Here is a 13,435-nt window from a genome sequence, read left to right on the forward strand (position 1 = left end):
GTGATAACCCTAATCCCCAACCCTAACCCCAACCTCACAACCCTAACCCGGTGATAACCCTAATCCCCAACCCTAATCCCATGACAAAGTCCGCCTGTGAAGGCACCTCTCCACATTGCGCTCTGGACGAGGAACGTAGTCCTCAAGAGTCTATGGACGAGGAGGAGGTTGCGAGGAGGTTGCTTAGTATTGCGGAACGTTTCAATCGAACTGTCATGGATCAAGTTCGTGCAATAATGTGCATGAGTAACATTCCTGAGAATCTCTGGAATGAAATAGCTGTCTTGGTATGTGCATCAATGAATGCACGGAAAGCTCTCCCATAGGAAGAGTTAGATATATATGTCTATAAAGGTGATGCAGGATATGGAGGCGTATGTAAGAGCGACGTAGTTTATGGGGGGTGGAGGAATCTGCCAAAAACGAAGGCCAGGGGGGTGGGGTCTATGGAGATTGATTAGGGGGGGTTGGCGCTATGAACTAGCGAGACTATGGGGGTCACCGCCCCCGAGATTGCGTGGGGTAGCATCGGTCGGTACCTTCACTTCCGCACAGGACTAACAACTCTCGCCGGCGCACTATCCGCCCGTCCCAAAACCCTCTCCACCTTCTCCCGCTCCAGACTCCCCATCCTCACCGTGTTCCCCCTCTGCATACCCCCAGGGAACCTCACATCCACATCCTCTCCCTCCTCCGCCTTGGGTGACCCGACGGGGTGTCTCGTTGTGATTAGACCTGTGCCGTGGGGGATGGGTACTGCACTTGGATGTGTGGGGGAGGTGGTATGGGCGTTTGCGGTCCCGTTATGTTGATGGAAGTGTTCATCGTCCTCATCATCTGTAAACTCGTCCTCGTCAAGGTCCTCGTCGTCATACATATCCTCGTCCTCATACGCCTCTTCGTCGTCCGTGAACTCGTCCTCGTCTTCATCGTATTCTTCATCTGACGCCGGTTTCGCCAAATTCTTTCCCTGCTTCTTCCCATTCTTGTTATTGTTGATGTTGGGGGGTTTGCCACCCTTCTTGCCACCCCCCCTCCTCCCCCTCCCCGCCGCATCGACGTCCGCGTCATCAACATCCGGCAACTCAATCTTGGGTAAATCCGACTTCCAGAAATTCCAATCGTTGAAATCCGAGACGGTCACTTTCTCCTGTCCGATCGGCGGGAAGATCTGGTCGACCAGATCATTCAGCTTGATATACGAGCTCTTATAATTCGCAAGCAGCTCCAATTTGATCTCGCCCGTCGAATCGATCGTGAATATTCGACTACTGGGTACATCAACCGAGCGATAACTCAGCGCATCAGTGATCCGGTTCCCAAAGCCCGCGTAAAAGGGTGTCCGATCGACAAAGAGGCGTTTGATATCGCGCAGACAGGCCATTTTGAATTCCTCGGGTTTGCGGAGGATGACTTCGCGGTGGAAGGAGGCGAAGAGACGGTCGGGGGACATGATGACGGGGCCTTCGGGGAGCTGGTGGCCGTTCTGTTCGATTTTGGAGAGATATTCGCGGGTTGCGCCGGCCTATACAATGTTTCAAGAAAAAGTTAGGTATCGCACAGTCTCCCTCGAACCACGCACCAGCATGTTTCAACTAACCTGCCCAATAGCCCGACTAGTCAAATACAAAATATGATACCCATTCTTCCTTATATTGGTATACAAGCTCGCAATCCCCGAATGCGTCCAATCCTTCCCCACCATCGTAAAAATATGCCCGAGTGCATCGGATTTGGTGATGGTGCCGTCGATGTCGGAGATGACGATGTTGCAGTTGTGGTCGTAGAGGAAGAGCTTGGCGGAGACGGAGGCTGCCGACTGCGAGACGGTGAAGGTGATGGTGTTTGGGCCGGGTTGGAGGTTTAGTTGTTTCTGTGGGGATAATCGAAATCAGCACATATTCATAGTGTCTCGGGGGTGGAGGTAAGGGATTTGACAAGAACATACCAACTGCTCCGAAGTCAACCGCAAAGATTTCGCAAAATGCATCGGGAACGACCGCTGCTCCTCCAGCTGCTCCTTCAATTTATCGGTCGGCGCCGCCGGCGTCTGGTTCGGCTCCTTCATCGGGCCTTCGTCTTCTGCGCTGATCTGGGCCGTGGGGGATGGTGGCGTCGGACTGTTGCCGTTGAGGTCTTTGGGTTCCGGGGAGGATTTGCTTTTGTCTTTCTCGTCCTGTGGTGAGAATATCGTGTTACTAAACTGATCGTCTCGGAGGAAACGGACAAGGGTCTGTTTACTCTATCACCCACCGAGCCATTGTTATCCTTACTGCCCCTAGTCCACCACGTCTTAAACTGATTAAAGCTATACCGCCTATTATCCGGCGAAAGCCCCGGCCTCGAATGCGCGCGGACGAGCTTCCTAACCAGATCCTCGGGCAACGGTTTCTTGAACGCCAAATTCGACATGATCATCGGTCCCGCGACCGCCCAGTTGAAGTAATGCCCGTTAATCCGCAGCGTGAGTGATGTGTCGGCGAACAATTCGGGGGTTTTGGCAAACGCCTCGTACCCGACCACGTTCTTGTTGAACAGCTCGTCGGCGTCCCGCGGGCGAAGGGAAATGACGCGGTCGTAGGGTACCATAGAGATCTCCAGCTCGACGTCGTGGTTGAAGGCGACGCTGAGGCCTTCGCCGGGGGTGTAGGTGTCGCCGCCGTTGGGCTGGTCAAGGTTGTCTTTGGAGGGGGAGTCGGGGTTGGGGGTTGAGATGGGGGAGTGGGTGCGGGGGTTATTTTCGTCGGGGAGGCCAGCGAGGTAGTTGTTGACTTTTTCGTCGACGGACATGTTCGTGAGGCGGGGTTGCGAGTCTGCGTCGAGGGGTTCGCCGCCGTCGCCTTTGAGCAGCTTTTTCTCCCCTTCGTTCTGAGCACCGCTCCATCTCCAGCCCCACCCTTTCCCACCCTTCTTCCCGTTCTTGGCATTCACGGAAGCGTTGTAGTCGGCATACTCCACCTCCGTATCACTCAGAGGGCCCGTGTTTGCCCGTTTCAGGATATAGGAGGAGTTGAGCGCGCTCTCGTCGACCGAGTCGAGGGGTGCGCTGGCGTCTTCGCCGCCGCCGCCGCGCATGCCCACAGAGCTGGAGCGAGTATGGCTGCCGCGCCGGCGTTCTTGGTATTCGGAGGTGACGGGGTAGGAGATCGAGTGGAAGAGTTTGGGCTTTTCGGAGCCGGTTGGACTGAATTCTTGGTCGGAGGGGGTTGCTGGGGTGATTAGCGTCTTTTCGGTGGGGCTGTCGATTGGTTCTGCAAATACAAAAAATCAGTTTCGATATGTATGGAACATGGACTCAGCCACGGCTCTTTAACGTACCAGGCTGTAGTGACGAAACCGACAGATCCTCCGCCTCCCTCACAGCCGGTTTCACCTGTCCATCGTCCACCACTGCGCCCTTCCCAGGCCTCACATCATCCTCCGTCTTCCTCGGCTCGGGCATCCCGGGCAATGACGTCTCCACAATCCCCTGCGCGCTCGGATTCTTATCCGTATCCGCCTGCTTCATCCCGACCAGATTCGCATCATGCGCAAAGGATTTGATCACGTCCTCTGCGTCGATTGGGAGCTCCGAGGGGGGTTTGTCTGATACGACGGCTGAGGGAGGGCCGTGTCCGTCTTTCGTGGGGGATTCGGATGGGGTGGCGTGCGTGTCTTCGCCGAGACCAGCACTGCTGGGTGTTCGCTTACGTGGGGCGGCTGGAGCGCTGAGGTGGTGATTCGCAGCGGCATCATGGATCGCTTCATTGCTCCCCCTTACCGCGCTGGGTTTGCGGTCACGTTTGCTTTGGATCATACCCACCAGCCGCGCGTCCTGCTCGAAGCGTTGGACGACGTCGTCGGCGTCTATGGGCCGATCGGAGCGATTGGCGGAAGAGATGGTGGAGCCGATGGTTGTGTCGGGTTTGCCGTGGTGCTCGGTGGGGACTTGGAGGGCGTCGCCGGTGGGTGAGGCTTCGGGGTACTCGTCTTCCTCAATGTCCGAGTTGTGGGCGCTCACATATCCGTTTGCTCGTGTGGGACTGAAAAGATCGTTCTCGTCTCCGGGAGAATTCAAATCGAATGGTTCCATGGGGGCCTGAAATCGGGAAATCGGGAAGAAAATATCAATCGCGAGGGACCCCAAAAAAAACCGAGAACAAAAACAAGGAATCTGCCGCCAGTAGGGTTCGAAGTCGGGTCCATCCCCCATTGATCCTTGCTGTCCGAAGGCTCAAGATCGGATGGTTGGGCGACGGATGGTTAAGCGGCGGATGAACGACACCCTGCTCACTCCGCTCGCGACGAGGATGACGGACTGTGGTGGGCAGGAGTGTAGCTCGCTTCCCTCGCTAAAAAGATCTCACGCTCGCTGACGCTCGCTAAGAGCCGTGGTTAGGGGAAGCATTGCGCCTTTGGCGCAATGTGGCTCGCTCCGCTGGCGCTTCACTTTCGCTCGCGGAAGGCGTTCGGCTCCTAGTTCGCCTGCCTCAAGCATCCCTGCACCTCGCTGCGCTCATTGCAGTCCGCATTCGCTCCAGGTCCCCCCACCGGCTCCTTTGCACGAATCAAGCGCTCGCTATTGCTCGGTCACTCCGCTCGGCGGCTCACTCACGTACCTCACCCTCCTCAGCATGTTGAATTGGACTCGTGGCATATTCACTTGGCACGGGATTCTCCGTCTCCACAACAAAGAACGCCTCCCCAGCCTCGCCCAATTTCATGAGTAAATCAGCGGGCTTCCCATTGATCGTCACCGTAATCGCCTTATCGTGGGGCCTGAGTAGCTTGAGTTTCCCAAATCTGACATGAAAGGGCGAACAGACCAATTCACCGTCGCCGTGTTTGATGACGAGGACGTCGATAGCACCCGAGAGAGTTGAAGGGTTGACCTCGTTGTAGAAGGAGTTTACGGCGGAGACTGCGGAGACTACCTGGGATTCGGGGAGGGAGGTGAGGTCGAGGTTGAGATACGTTTTGGGGAATGGGAGTGAAGTGAAAAACGAACCTTGCCGGCCGCAAAGGCCACCATAGAGGTCATGGTTGGTAGCTAGTGGTTGTGGGTTCACCACGAAGTCCGAGAGAGAATAGGCCAACCCTTCCGTGCAGCAGAGTGGGATGTGCGCTCAGAAAGCGAATTTCGACCCCAAAGCAATGCTTCTTTGTCGTGTGCAAACTCCAGTACCAAAATGTCAAATTGCGTAGTGAGCGAGTTGCCCGAGTAAGCGCCGTTGAACGCCGTGACGTCGATAGTTCCGTTGCTCGTTCAGCCCCGACTCTATGTCCCAAGAGTGTTCACTGTGGAGGACGTTGGATATATGGAATAGAGTATATCTTTCGGGGATGGGGGGGCTTTTGCCGAGTTCCGTTTCTTTTGCCAGTCGGTCGAATGTGCGATGGATGACACAACGAAGCGCTCTCTGACAATCCCGTCCTCATATGGCAATGACCCGCGGAAGAACGCCGGGCGGCCAGCCAGACACGGGCTCAGCAGCAAGAGGTTGCGAAGAACCGGCGGCGAACAGCGCAAAAAGAGTACTTGACGATATGAAAAGAGGGAGGTCGCACAGGCGCGCACACGACGGAACCAACCCGCTCGCCCCCTTCCTTCCGGCCTCCGACGAACATGTGCAAGTCTGGCGAAACAAAACAGTTGGCGACCCCACACTCTCATCTCAGATCTGTACCTGTACATTTTGACGCGGAGACAAAAAACACAGATACATCTCTTGCCCACTTGCGTATGATATCACGTGACGCAAGGGATTAAATGATGTTGGCGGACCTTGGCCATCGAGGTGCGTTTTTCAGGACAACTCGCTTTACAGGCATACCGCACGTAGCAATGGCCGCCTCAGCAACTGCACCACAGGCTATTGCAAGCGACCTGCTGGATACAGAGTCGGCGGGCTTTGCCTCGCTGGACCTGGAGCCTCGCCTCTTGCGCGCAATAGCAAAACTTGGTTACAGCCATCCAACCCTGGTACAGTCGAATGCTATCCCGCTGGCGCTACAAGGCAAGGACATTCTCGCTCGTGCTCGGACAGGGTCAGGGAAAACAGGTGCCTATTGCATACCTGTGGTCCAAAAAATTCTACTCGCCAAAGAAGGCGGCAGGACGGGAGCCGCGACACGAGCATTATTGTTGGTACCGACTCGGGAATTGGCGGAACAGGTACATAGAACGGTCAAGGACTTGACGGCCTATTGTGCAAAGGAAGTCGTTTCTGTCAGCTTGGCGACGAGTGACCAGTCTGCTGCGAATCATAGGTAAGGCCGTTCGTGCTAACACTTTCTCGCAGGTGGGCCCAGAGCTAACAGAGAACTCTTGTAGGGCCATTCTGGCTGAAAAGCCCGACATTGTGATAGCGACTCCCAGCAAGATTCTCGCACAACTGGAGGCCGGAAATCTTGTGCTCAGGGAAACCTTGGAGTCTCTGGTCATCGACGAAGCAGATTTGATCTTGTCTTACGGCTACGATGAAGATGTGCGGAAAGTTTTGGAACACTTGCCGAATATTTATCAAAGCTATTTGATGAGTGCAACCATGTCTGATGTGAGTTCTTGTTGCTACGTCGGGCTCCCTTTACTTCTAGTCGAACTAACTGGCCAACGACAATCAGGACGTGGACGCATTGAAACAACTCATCCTCCGCAATCCCGCAATCCTTAAACTCTCTGAAGCGCCAAATGCGAACGAGTCGCAGCTTACGCAATACTCCGTGGCATGCACCGACTCCGACAAATTCCTGCTGACCTACTTCATCCTGAAACTGCGGATTCATCCATTTGGCACGGGAAAGTGCATCATCTTTGTCAACGATATCGACCGTTGCTACAAGCTGAAGCTGTTCTTGGAGCAATTCGGAATCAAATGCTGCACTCTGAACTCGTCGCTGCCTTTGAAAAGCCGGTACCATATTGTTCAGGAATTCAACCGTGGGGTGTACGACTATGTCATTGCGACGGACGAAGGCGGTATCCTGGATGACGAGAAGGATGTTGATGAGGAAGTTGAGGATGAAGACGAATCGACCGATAAAGCAGCGGAAGAGGAAACCGCCGTGAATGACGCGGAGGCTGATGGTAACGAAAAGGCAGCAGAGGCCGTTAATGCCAAAAAACGGCCCGCCCCATCCTCCTCATCAACAAAGTCCTCAAAAAAGCACAAAACCAACCCGACAGACCTCGAATACGGCGTCTCCCGCGGTATCGACTTCCAGAACGTTCAATCCGTCATGAACTTTGATCTCCCAACCACATCCCGGTCCTACATGCACCGCGTCGGTCGTACCGCCCGTGGAGTGGGTTCAAAAGGATGGGCCTTGTCGTTCGTCACACCGGAGGATGATACTACCATCGAGCCCCTGCGCAAGAAGAAGCGGAAACAGCAGGAGATTGTGCAGAAGAAACCGCCAAACGATCAGAAAGTGTTTGAGAGGATACAGAAGAAGCAGACGGCGATGGGAAGGGAGGTCAAGCCGTATACGTTCGATATGAAGCAGGTGGAAGGTTTTAGGTATCGCGCGGAGGATGCGCTGAGGGCGGTGACGAGGACGGCGGTGAAGGAAGCTAGGATGAAGGAGTTGAAGATTGAGATTTTGAACAGTGAGAAGTTGAAGGTTTGTCTCTCAGCTTTCTTTCAGATGGACCATGCATGCCCTTGCTCTTGTGTCGGTAGAACCTCCAACTCACGAATGAATTCCCCGTCAGGCCCACTTCGAAGACAATCCAACAGATCTCCACGCCCTGCGGCACGATAAACCCCTCCACCCCGCCCGCGTCCAACAACACATGAAGCACGTCCCCGACTACTTACACCCCAAAAAGGGCGGAGCAAACACGACACCCAGTGGGAATGTGCCCTTCAGAATGGCGAACAACAGGAGAGGTGGGCGTGGAGGACGGGGAGGACGAGGAGGACGGGGAGGGAGAGGCGGTCGGGGCGGGGCTGGCTCTGCTAGGAAATCGGATCCGTTGAAGAGTTTTACGTACACTGGACCCGCTGTGTAGTTCGGGTTGTTTGGGGAGAGGAGCGGGCTGTGGAGGCGTAGGCATAGGCGTAGGTAGTTTTGCGCAGGCAGAATATTTAGACGTCCTTGGGTACATCACATCTTTATCATTATTCACCATCGAGTCTTTTTGCACAAATCATAGTGTGTATTCAGTAATACAGTATTCTCAGAAAAGCACTGAGACCGGCAAACATCTGACAAGGTGCTCCCACAAGAAACATAACAGCACGGGAACTCGGAACATCAACGTGTGCGTCGTCCAAAGACAACAATATCCTGTTCGTATGTACACATGCCAAAATTACGACTCGCAACCAGACCCTCAACCTTCTCCCAAGGACGGTGATCCAGCTCTTCTCTGCCCGGACCATACGTGCGCCCGTGATGAGCAGCACGGTGATTCCATTACCTCCCCATGCCGCGCGGGTTGGTCGGCGTCCATGCAGACTGGGGAGGGCTTATCCTAGGCATGCGTGTGTCACCACCATGACCCCTAACTAGGCGGCACCACCCATCCAAACACCCTCTCCTTCGCATGTCATCACTCCTCATGCAATCCCCACAAAACCTCACTAGCCAACCGTTCAACCTCCCCATCGCCAACCCCATCCGTCACAATCTCCACAAAAAGCCGTTCATGCTTCGCCAACGCAGGTCGACATCCCCTCACCGAGCTGAACTCCGCCAGCGTGCGCATACACCGCTGGCTGATGCTCGCTGTAGCCATTTGCGAGACGCCGCGGGTTGATTGTGGTAGTGTGAGGGAAGGGTGCAGGTCTGATGAAGGCGGTATGGAAAGACGGAGCATGAGGGTGATAAAACCGGGGATGTGGACGAGGCGGAGTTTGATGGAGTCATTGGATTGGGTGAGATTGTGCAGTGCGATGCTGGCCATTTCCCAGCTCGCGAGGTCTTCGGGAGTGGCGTCCATCTTGAGGCCGTCGGTGGGTAATGCGAGCAAGAGTCGTTCGCAGAGAAGCGCTAGTTTATCCAAATCCGTCTCCGCGGCGAGATCCGCGTTCTGGTAAGTCAATGTGACCTTCGCCAAGGCTTCGAGAGCAGGGAAGGCGTACGGCGTGTCCAGATCGTCCAAGAAGTCAGACAACACGTCCAAAATGATCTGGACCGAATCGCCTACCGGGAAACTGATCCGCCCACCAATGTTCGACAAGATTATCAAGGCGTTCTTTCGGTGCTCCAGCGCCGCCGACGCGCCGCGCGTTTCGCCAGTTTGGATGGTGAGCATCTTCTGCAATGTTTCCAAAAAGATCTTATCCCCAGCCATCGTCAACCCGACCTCGCCGAAACTGATATTCCTCAAAATCATGCTCCCCACCAAAGCACGATCCTCATCTGCGTCCATGACGTCAAACGTCCGTTTCTTTCGCTTGCCGACTCGCAAATGCTCCTGCCCGATTGTGGAGGCAAGAGACCGGTAGCCCTGCGGTGAATCGGGAACCTCGCAGCTTTCCATCCACGATGTCACCAAGTGGCAGATGACCCATAATAATTCAGGGCAGTCCTGAAGTGGTATCTTCAACCCGCTTTTCTTGCTCGACGCAACCAGCAATAAATCCAGCGCCCATCGAATCTCATGCTCAATCCCACTCCTCAGCGACATCTCCAGCCTGCGGAGGTCGACCTGTCCACCGTAAAACGCTTTCGTAGGCGCAAGAACGTTGGGGACCGCGCCCTTAAAATCCAACCCTCCATACGACTCGACTATCCGCACTTGCGGTTCAAAAACCGGTTTTCGTGGCGGTGGCGCTGGTTCTGGCGGTAACTCAACCACCGGAGCCGGGATGCTGTGCTGCTTCTGATGCAATAAATTATTCGACGGCTGCTGCATCCCGTCCCTGTGCATTGGCTGCCCCAGGTCTATCCCACCCTGCATGCTCTGGTGGTATTGAGCTGAAGACATGTGCGCGGGACCGACATTGGGGAAGTTGTGATGTTGTCTCTGCGGAGGCGCCTGCATTTCGGACGGGTTAGGGACCATCTGATGCATCTGAGATTGCATTCGATGTTGTTGCGGGTGGGGGGGTTGCATGGATTGTTGAGCGACCGCATAAGGCGGCAGCCGATTGGTTGGCGTTCCAGGTACACCCAGCATCGCTGGGCGGTGAGGCTGTGGGGATCAAATCAAACGTCAGAAAACATGCCACACATTTTCACTAAATAATCTAGCCTTACCGAAGAAGACATATCCGATTTATCACTAAAAGCAGTATTCAAGTTCCTCGGCATCTGAACCTTCCCAGCCGCCTTATCCAGACTCAACTGCGGATACGTCGCATTCTCATACGCATGCAACAGATTCATGTAATTCTTCTTGAGCGAGGACGGTGCATTCGAATGTCCTGCGTAGCCCAGCCTCTCCGCAATAATCCTCCATCTGCGGTCGTGCGTGATGTGGTCGTATCCACCGCCTTCCACCACCGTGTGAAAGAGGGCGTACATGTCGACCGGTTTGCCCGCGACGTGGGGTATGCGTTGAAGTGGGTGTTTGATGTAGTCCATATACTGCTTATACCGGGCCATCCAAGCGTCCACGTCTGCTTGCCTGATGGTTGGAGGTCGCCCGCCTGCCATTTGCATCCCTGAAGGAAGGGCGTTTGTACTCAGCGGACTCCCCGCACCGTATGAGGGCGGCCCGGGCCGTGGTCGCTGACCTGCAGCAGAGTTGGCAGCATGTGCGACGTGGTTTCCGCCTCCATGCGTTGGACCAAGTTGCGAGTATGAAACCGGCTGCTGCGGTATCCCATACATGTTTTGTTGCGAGACCGGTACCGACATTCGCTGAAACTGCTCCGGTCGACTCGTCCCGGAAGGGGACTGGCTCATTGTCTGTCCACTACCATCCGCCACGCTGGTTGGCCACCCTGGCGCCCATTGACCAGCCGGTCGTTGGAAGCGCAAAGCGTCCTGCGCAGCCATCGCTTCTGACATCGGGGGATTCGAACCATATCGAGCGCCGTCCATCATTCCAGGCGGTTTCGCGTGCTGTTGCTGGGTCTTTGAAGTTTGATTAGCACGGGGGTCAACCCCTGGTGGAAAGTGCGGGTCGGGTTGACCCTGATACGCGAGTTGCGAAGGCGGCCGCGGTGGAGTTTCCCGCGATCGCGCTCTCAGCGAGTCCTGCACGTGTGACTGCAGCTGCTTGCTTTGCTCTTGTACTGACTGCAGATACCGTTGAAACTCCACCGTCTTCTCTTCCGGCATCTCCTGACCATCCTGTGTGTTGTTTGAAGGTTGGTGCCTCTGATGCTGCGGTTCAAAACTGTTGGCCGCTGCGCCTTGAGGCATCGGCTCCGCAGGAGGTATAGAAGCCAACCTCCGCGCAGGCGATCCCTCCACGGATGCAGAATGTTGGTTGCCATGCGTTATAGATGAACCAGAGTCTTTCCGCACTCGTTTTGGGGCCGGTGGTTTCAGCTGGATAGGCTGCGTCCTTGCTTGTTCCGCCAGGTACGTCGTCCACGTCATTTTTGCGTTGATGCCGCCATCGACCGGGTTATCAGGCGGCGGTAGGGGCAGGGGTAGCTGGTTTGGGTATCTTTGATTGGTATTGTATTGCGCATCGGGTTGTTGCTGCTGGACTGCAGGAATTTGCCGAGACTGCGGTTGTGTATGCTGTTGTTGTGCCCCTGGTTGCGGTATATGTGGTGGTGCGGCTAAGTGAGGAACAACAACGGAAACGCCTGCGGTCGGGATTTGCGGCGTCGTTGACGGTTGAGAATTCGCAATCGCTGCGCTAGATGCTGATGGCATCCCATAGCTAGCTGCAGGTGTGGTTTCTGCTTGCCCCCTAGGCCCAGAGGCGCCATTACCCAGATTGCTGACCCCAGCCGGCCACTGACCCATCGCTCCTCGTGAAGCGGTATTTACGTTCCATCCGCTTGGGATTGATGTAGGTGGTTGCTGGGCAACAATTCGCGATCCCGCAGGAAAAGCATTCGGTGGATACGATGGGGCTTGAATGTTCGAACTTCCTCCAGTGGGAGGTACCAGCGCTTGCGAGCGTCCAATTCCGGGATAAAATTGCCCTCCCACGATGTTCGCCCTATTCGGATCGTTCTGCAACTGATTGAAAGACGCTCCTTGTCGCGCTGCTTGCAGTTGAGACGCAATTTGTGCCTGCTGTTGCTGCTGCTGCATTATTCTCAACTGCTGCTGTTGCTGAAAGAGCGCCGCCTGGTTGAACAGCGCATAATCGACATTGCCATATGCATTGTTCGTCGCCGTGGGAGCACCGGCGAATTGGCCTCCTCTCTGTTGCTGCATCGCGTGGATCGCGTTCCCACCAACACCCAAGTTCCCAGGTGCCGACGTTCCCAGCATGGGTATTGGACCTGCCGCACCCAAGTTATGTGGCTTGCTTTGGGTATAAGGATTGCTGAACTTTGACTGGTCTAGAGCAGGCATACCAGACGCTCCGGGAAGGAACTGCCCTGCCCCGGGCGGGCGACCGAAAAAACCCCTTGCCGGCTGCTGTTGTTGGTGCTGTCCTGGCAGTTGTTGTGGATGTTGCTGGTGCGCGTGCTGTTGGTGCTGTTGGTGCGAGGCAGCCGACAACTGATGCTGGTGTAGTTGCGGGATTTGCTGTGATTGCTGCACTTGCTGTTGCTGATTTTGCTGTTGCGGTGGCGGTGGCTGCTGTTTGTTTGTGCTTTGAGGATTATGATGTTGCTGCATTGGGGTTTCCCGTTCCCCCTGCTCAGCCAGCAGAGGGTTTTGCGAGTTCTTCGTAGTGAGGCGACTTTGGTGGTGGTTGTTGTTGTTGTGGTGGTGCTGCTCAGGAGAACCCTTACCCAGCATAGTATTTCGTGGGAAAAACACCCTTCTATCTAGTACACAGCAGCAACCAATAAGTTACACAGTACGAGGGCGAGCCTGGCCTGAGGCCACGCCCGGAGAGCGGACACAGATTGGCGGCCACTCGAGAAAAACTGCAAGCGAGCTGAGCCCACCTTTTGCGATTGCTGGGTGGGGGGCGTGCTGGACCCTTGCCGGTGGTGCTTTGCCGGGTTGCTCTACTCTTTTTGGCCTCCTCCGACCCACGGCGTGCTTAGTGGCTGGCAGGCAGTTAGTGGTGGTTGGTTGGTCCCTGTGCTGTATTGTTTGGGGCTGCTGCTAAACGGGGGGTGGGGGACCCATGAGTTGCTACGTAGTACGTAATGCTTGGCTGGCTGCATGTGCACGACGATGGGCCCGGCGGACCCGACGGAGCGGTTGGCTGCTTGTGCGACCTTGTTACTAACATCTGCCTCCGTTTCTGGAACGCGCTCGTCAACCACAGTCGAAATACTGTCATTCCCTTGCAAATTCATCATATATCTGCTTCACTGCCTCTTAATCTCGCTTGTGTCTGTGGACGCTTTCACTGTCGCTTTTGTTAGTGTGTTTCGACGGCTTGTCCAGCCGAGTCTGCGTGGGAACA

At 55.3% G+C, this 13,435-nt stretch overlaps 4 protein-coding genes across 4 annotated transcripts; 1 reads left to right on the forward strand and 3 right to left on the reverse strand.

Moving 5' to 3' along the window:
* Nucleotides 1-239: 239 nt before the first annotated feature.
* On the reverse strand, nucleotides 240-4,381 carry EV422DRAFT_532935 (Lipin/Ned1/Smp2-domain-containing protein). The gene is made up of 5 exons (XM_053070571.1): nucleotides 3,319-4,381; nucleotides 2,254-3,251; nucleotides 1,949-2,176; nucleotides 1,601-1,873; nucleotides 240-1,525 (listed from the first exon to the last, which is right to left on the reverse strand). Exons 1-5 carry the CDS (start codon nucleotides 4,190-4,192, stop codon nucleotides 542-544), a joined length of 3,357 nt encoding a protein of 1,118 aa, XP_052924769.1. The 5' UTR covers nucleotides 4,193-4,381; the 3' UTR covers nucleotides 240-541.
* On the reverse strand, nucleotides 4,370-5,435 carry EV422DRAFT_532937 (uncharacterized protein; the record flags this gene model as incomplete). The annotated part of the gene is made up of 2 exons (XM_053070572.1): nucleotides 4,988-5,435; nucleotides 4,370-4,913 (listed from the first exon to the last, which is right to left on the reverse strand). Coding segments are annotated over exons 1-2 (356 nt in total), but the record flags the coding sequence as incomplete, so codon positions are not given.
* A 369-nt stretch (nucleotides 5,436-5,804) lies between these two features.
* Nucleotides 5,805-8,128, forward strand: EV422DRAFT_620796 (P-loop containing nucleoside triphosphate hydrolase protein). The gene is made up of 4 exons (XM_053074113.1): nucleotides 5,805-6,249; nucleotides 6,314-6,536; nucleotides 6,604-7,602; nucleotides 7,694-8,128. Exons 1-4 carry the CDS (start codon nucleotides 5,825-5,827, stop codon nucleotides 7,991-7,993), a joined length of 1,947 nt encoding a protein of 648 aa, XP_052924771.1. The 5' UTR covers nucleotides 5,805-5,824; the 3' UTR covers nucleotides 7,994-8,128.
* A 3-nt stretch (nucleotides 8,129-8,131) lies between these two features.
* EV422DRAFT_532941 (uncharacterized protein) lies at nucleotides 8,132-13,119 on the reverse strand. Its single transcript, XM_053070573.1, has 3 exons — nucleotides 12,966-13,119; nucleotides 10,189-12,842; nucleotides 8,132-10,123 (listed from the first exon to the last, which is right to left on the reverse strand). Exons 2-3 carry the CDS (start codon nucleotides 12,811-12,813, stop codon nucleotides 8,537-8,539), a joined length of 4,212 nt encoding a protein of 1,403 aa, XP_052924772.1. The 5' UTR covers nucleotides 12,814-12,842; nucleotides 12,966-13,119; the 3' UTR covers nucleotides 8,132-8,536.
* Between the last annotated feature and the right edge of the window lie 316 nt (nucleotides 13,120-13,435).

This window comes from Fimicolochytrium jonesii (genome assembly GCF_025526975.1).
Source record: "Fimicolochytrium jonesii strain JEL569 chromosome Unknown EV422scaffold_15, whole genome shotgun sequence".
NCBI classification, from domain to species: domain Eukaryota; kingdom Fungi; phylum Chytridiomycota; class Chytridiomycetes; order Spizellomycetales; family Powellomycetaceae; genus Fimicolochytrium; species Fimicolochytrium jonesii.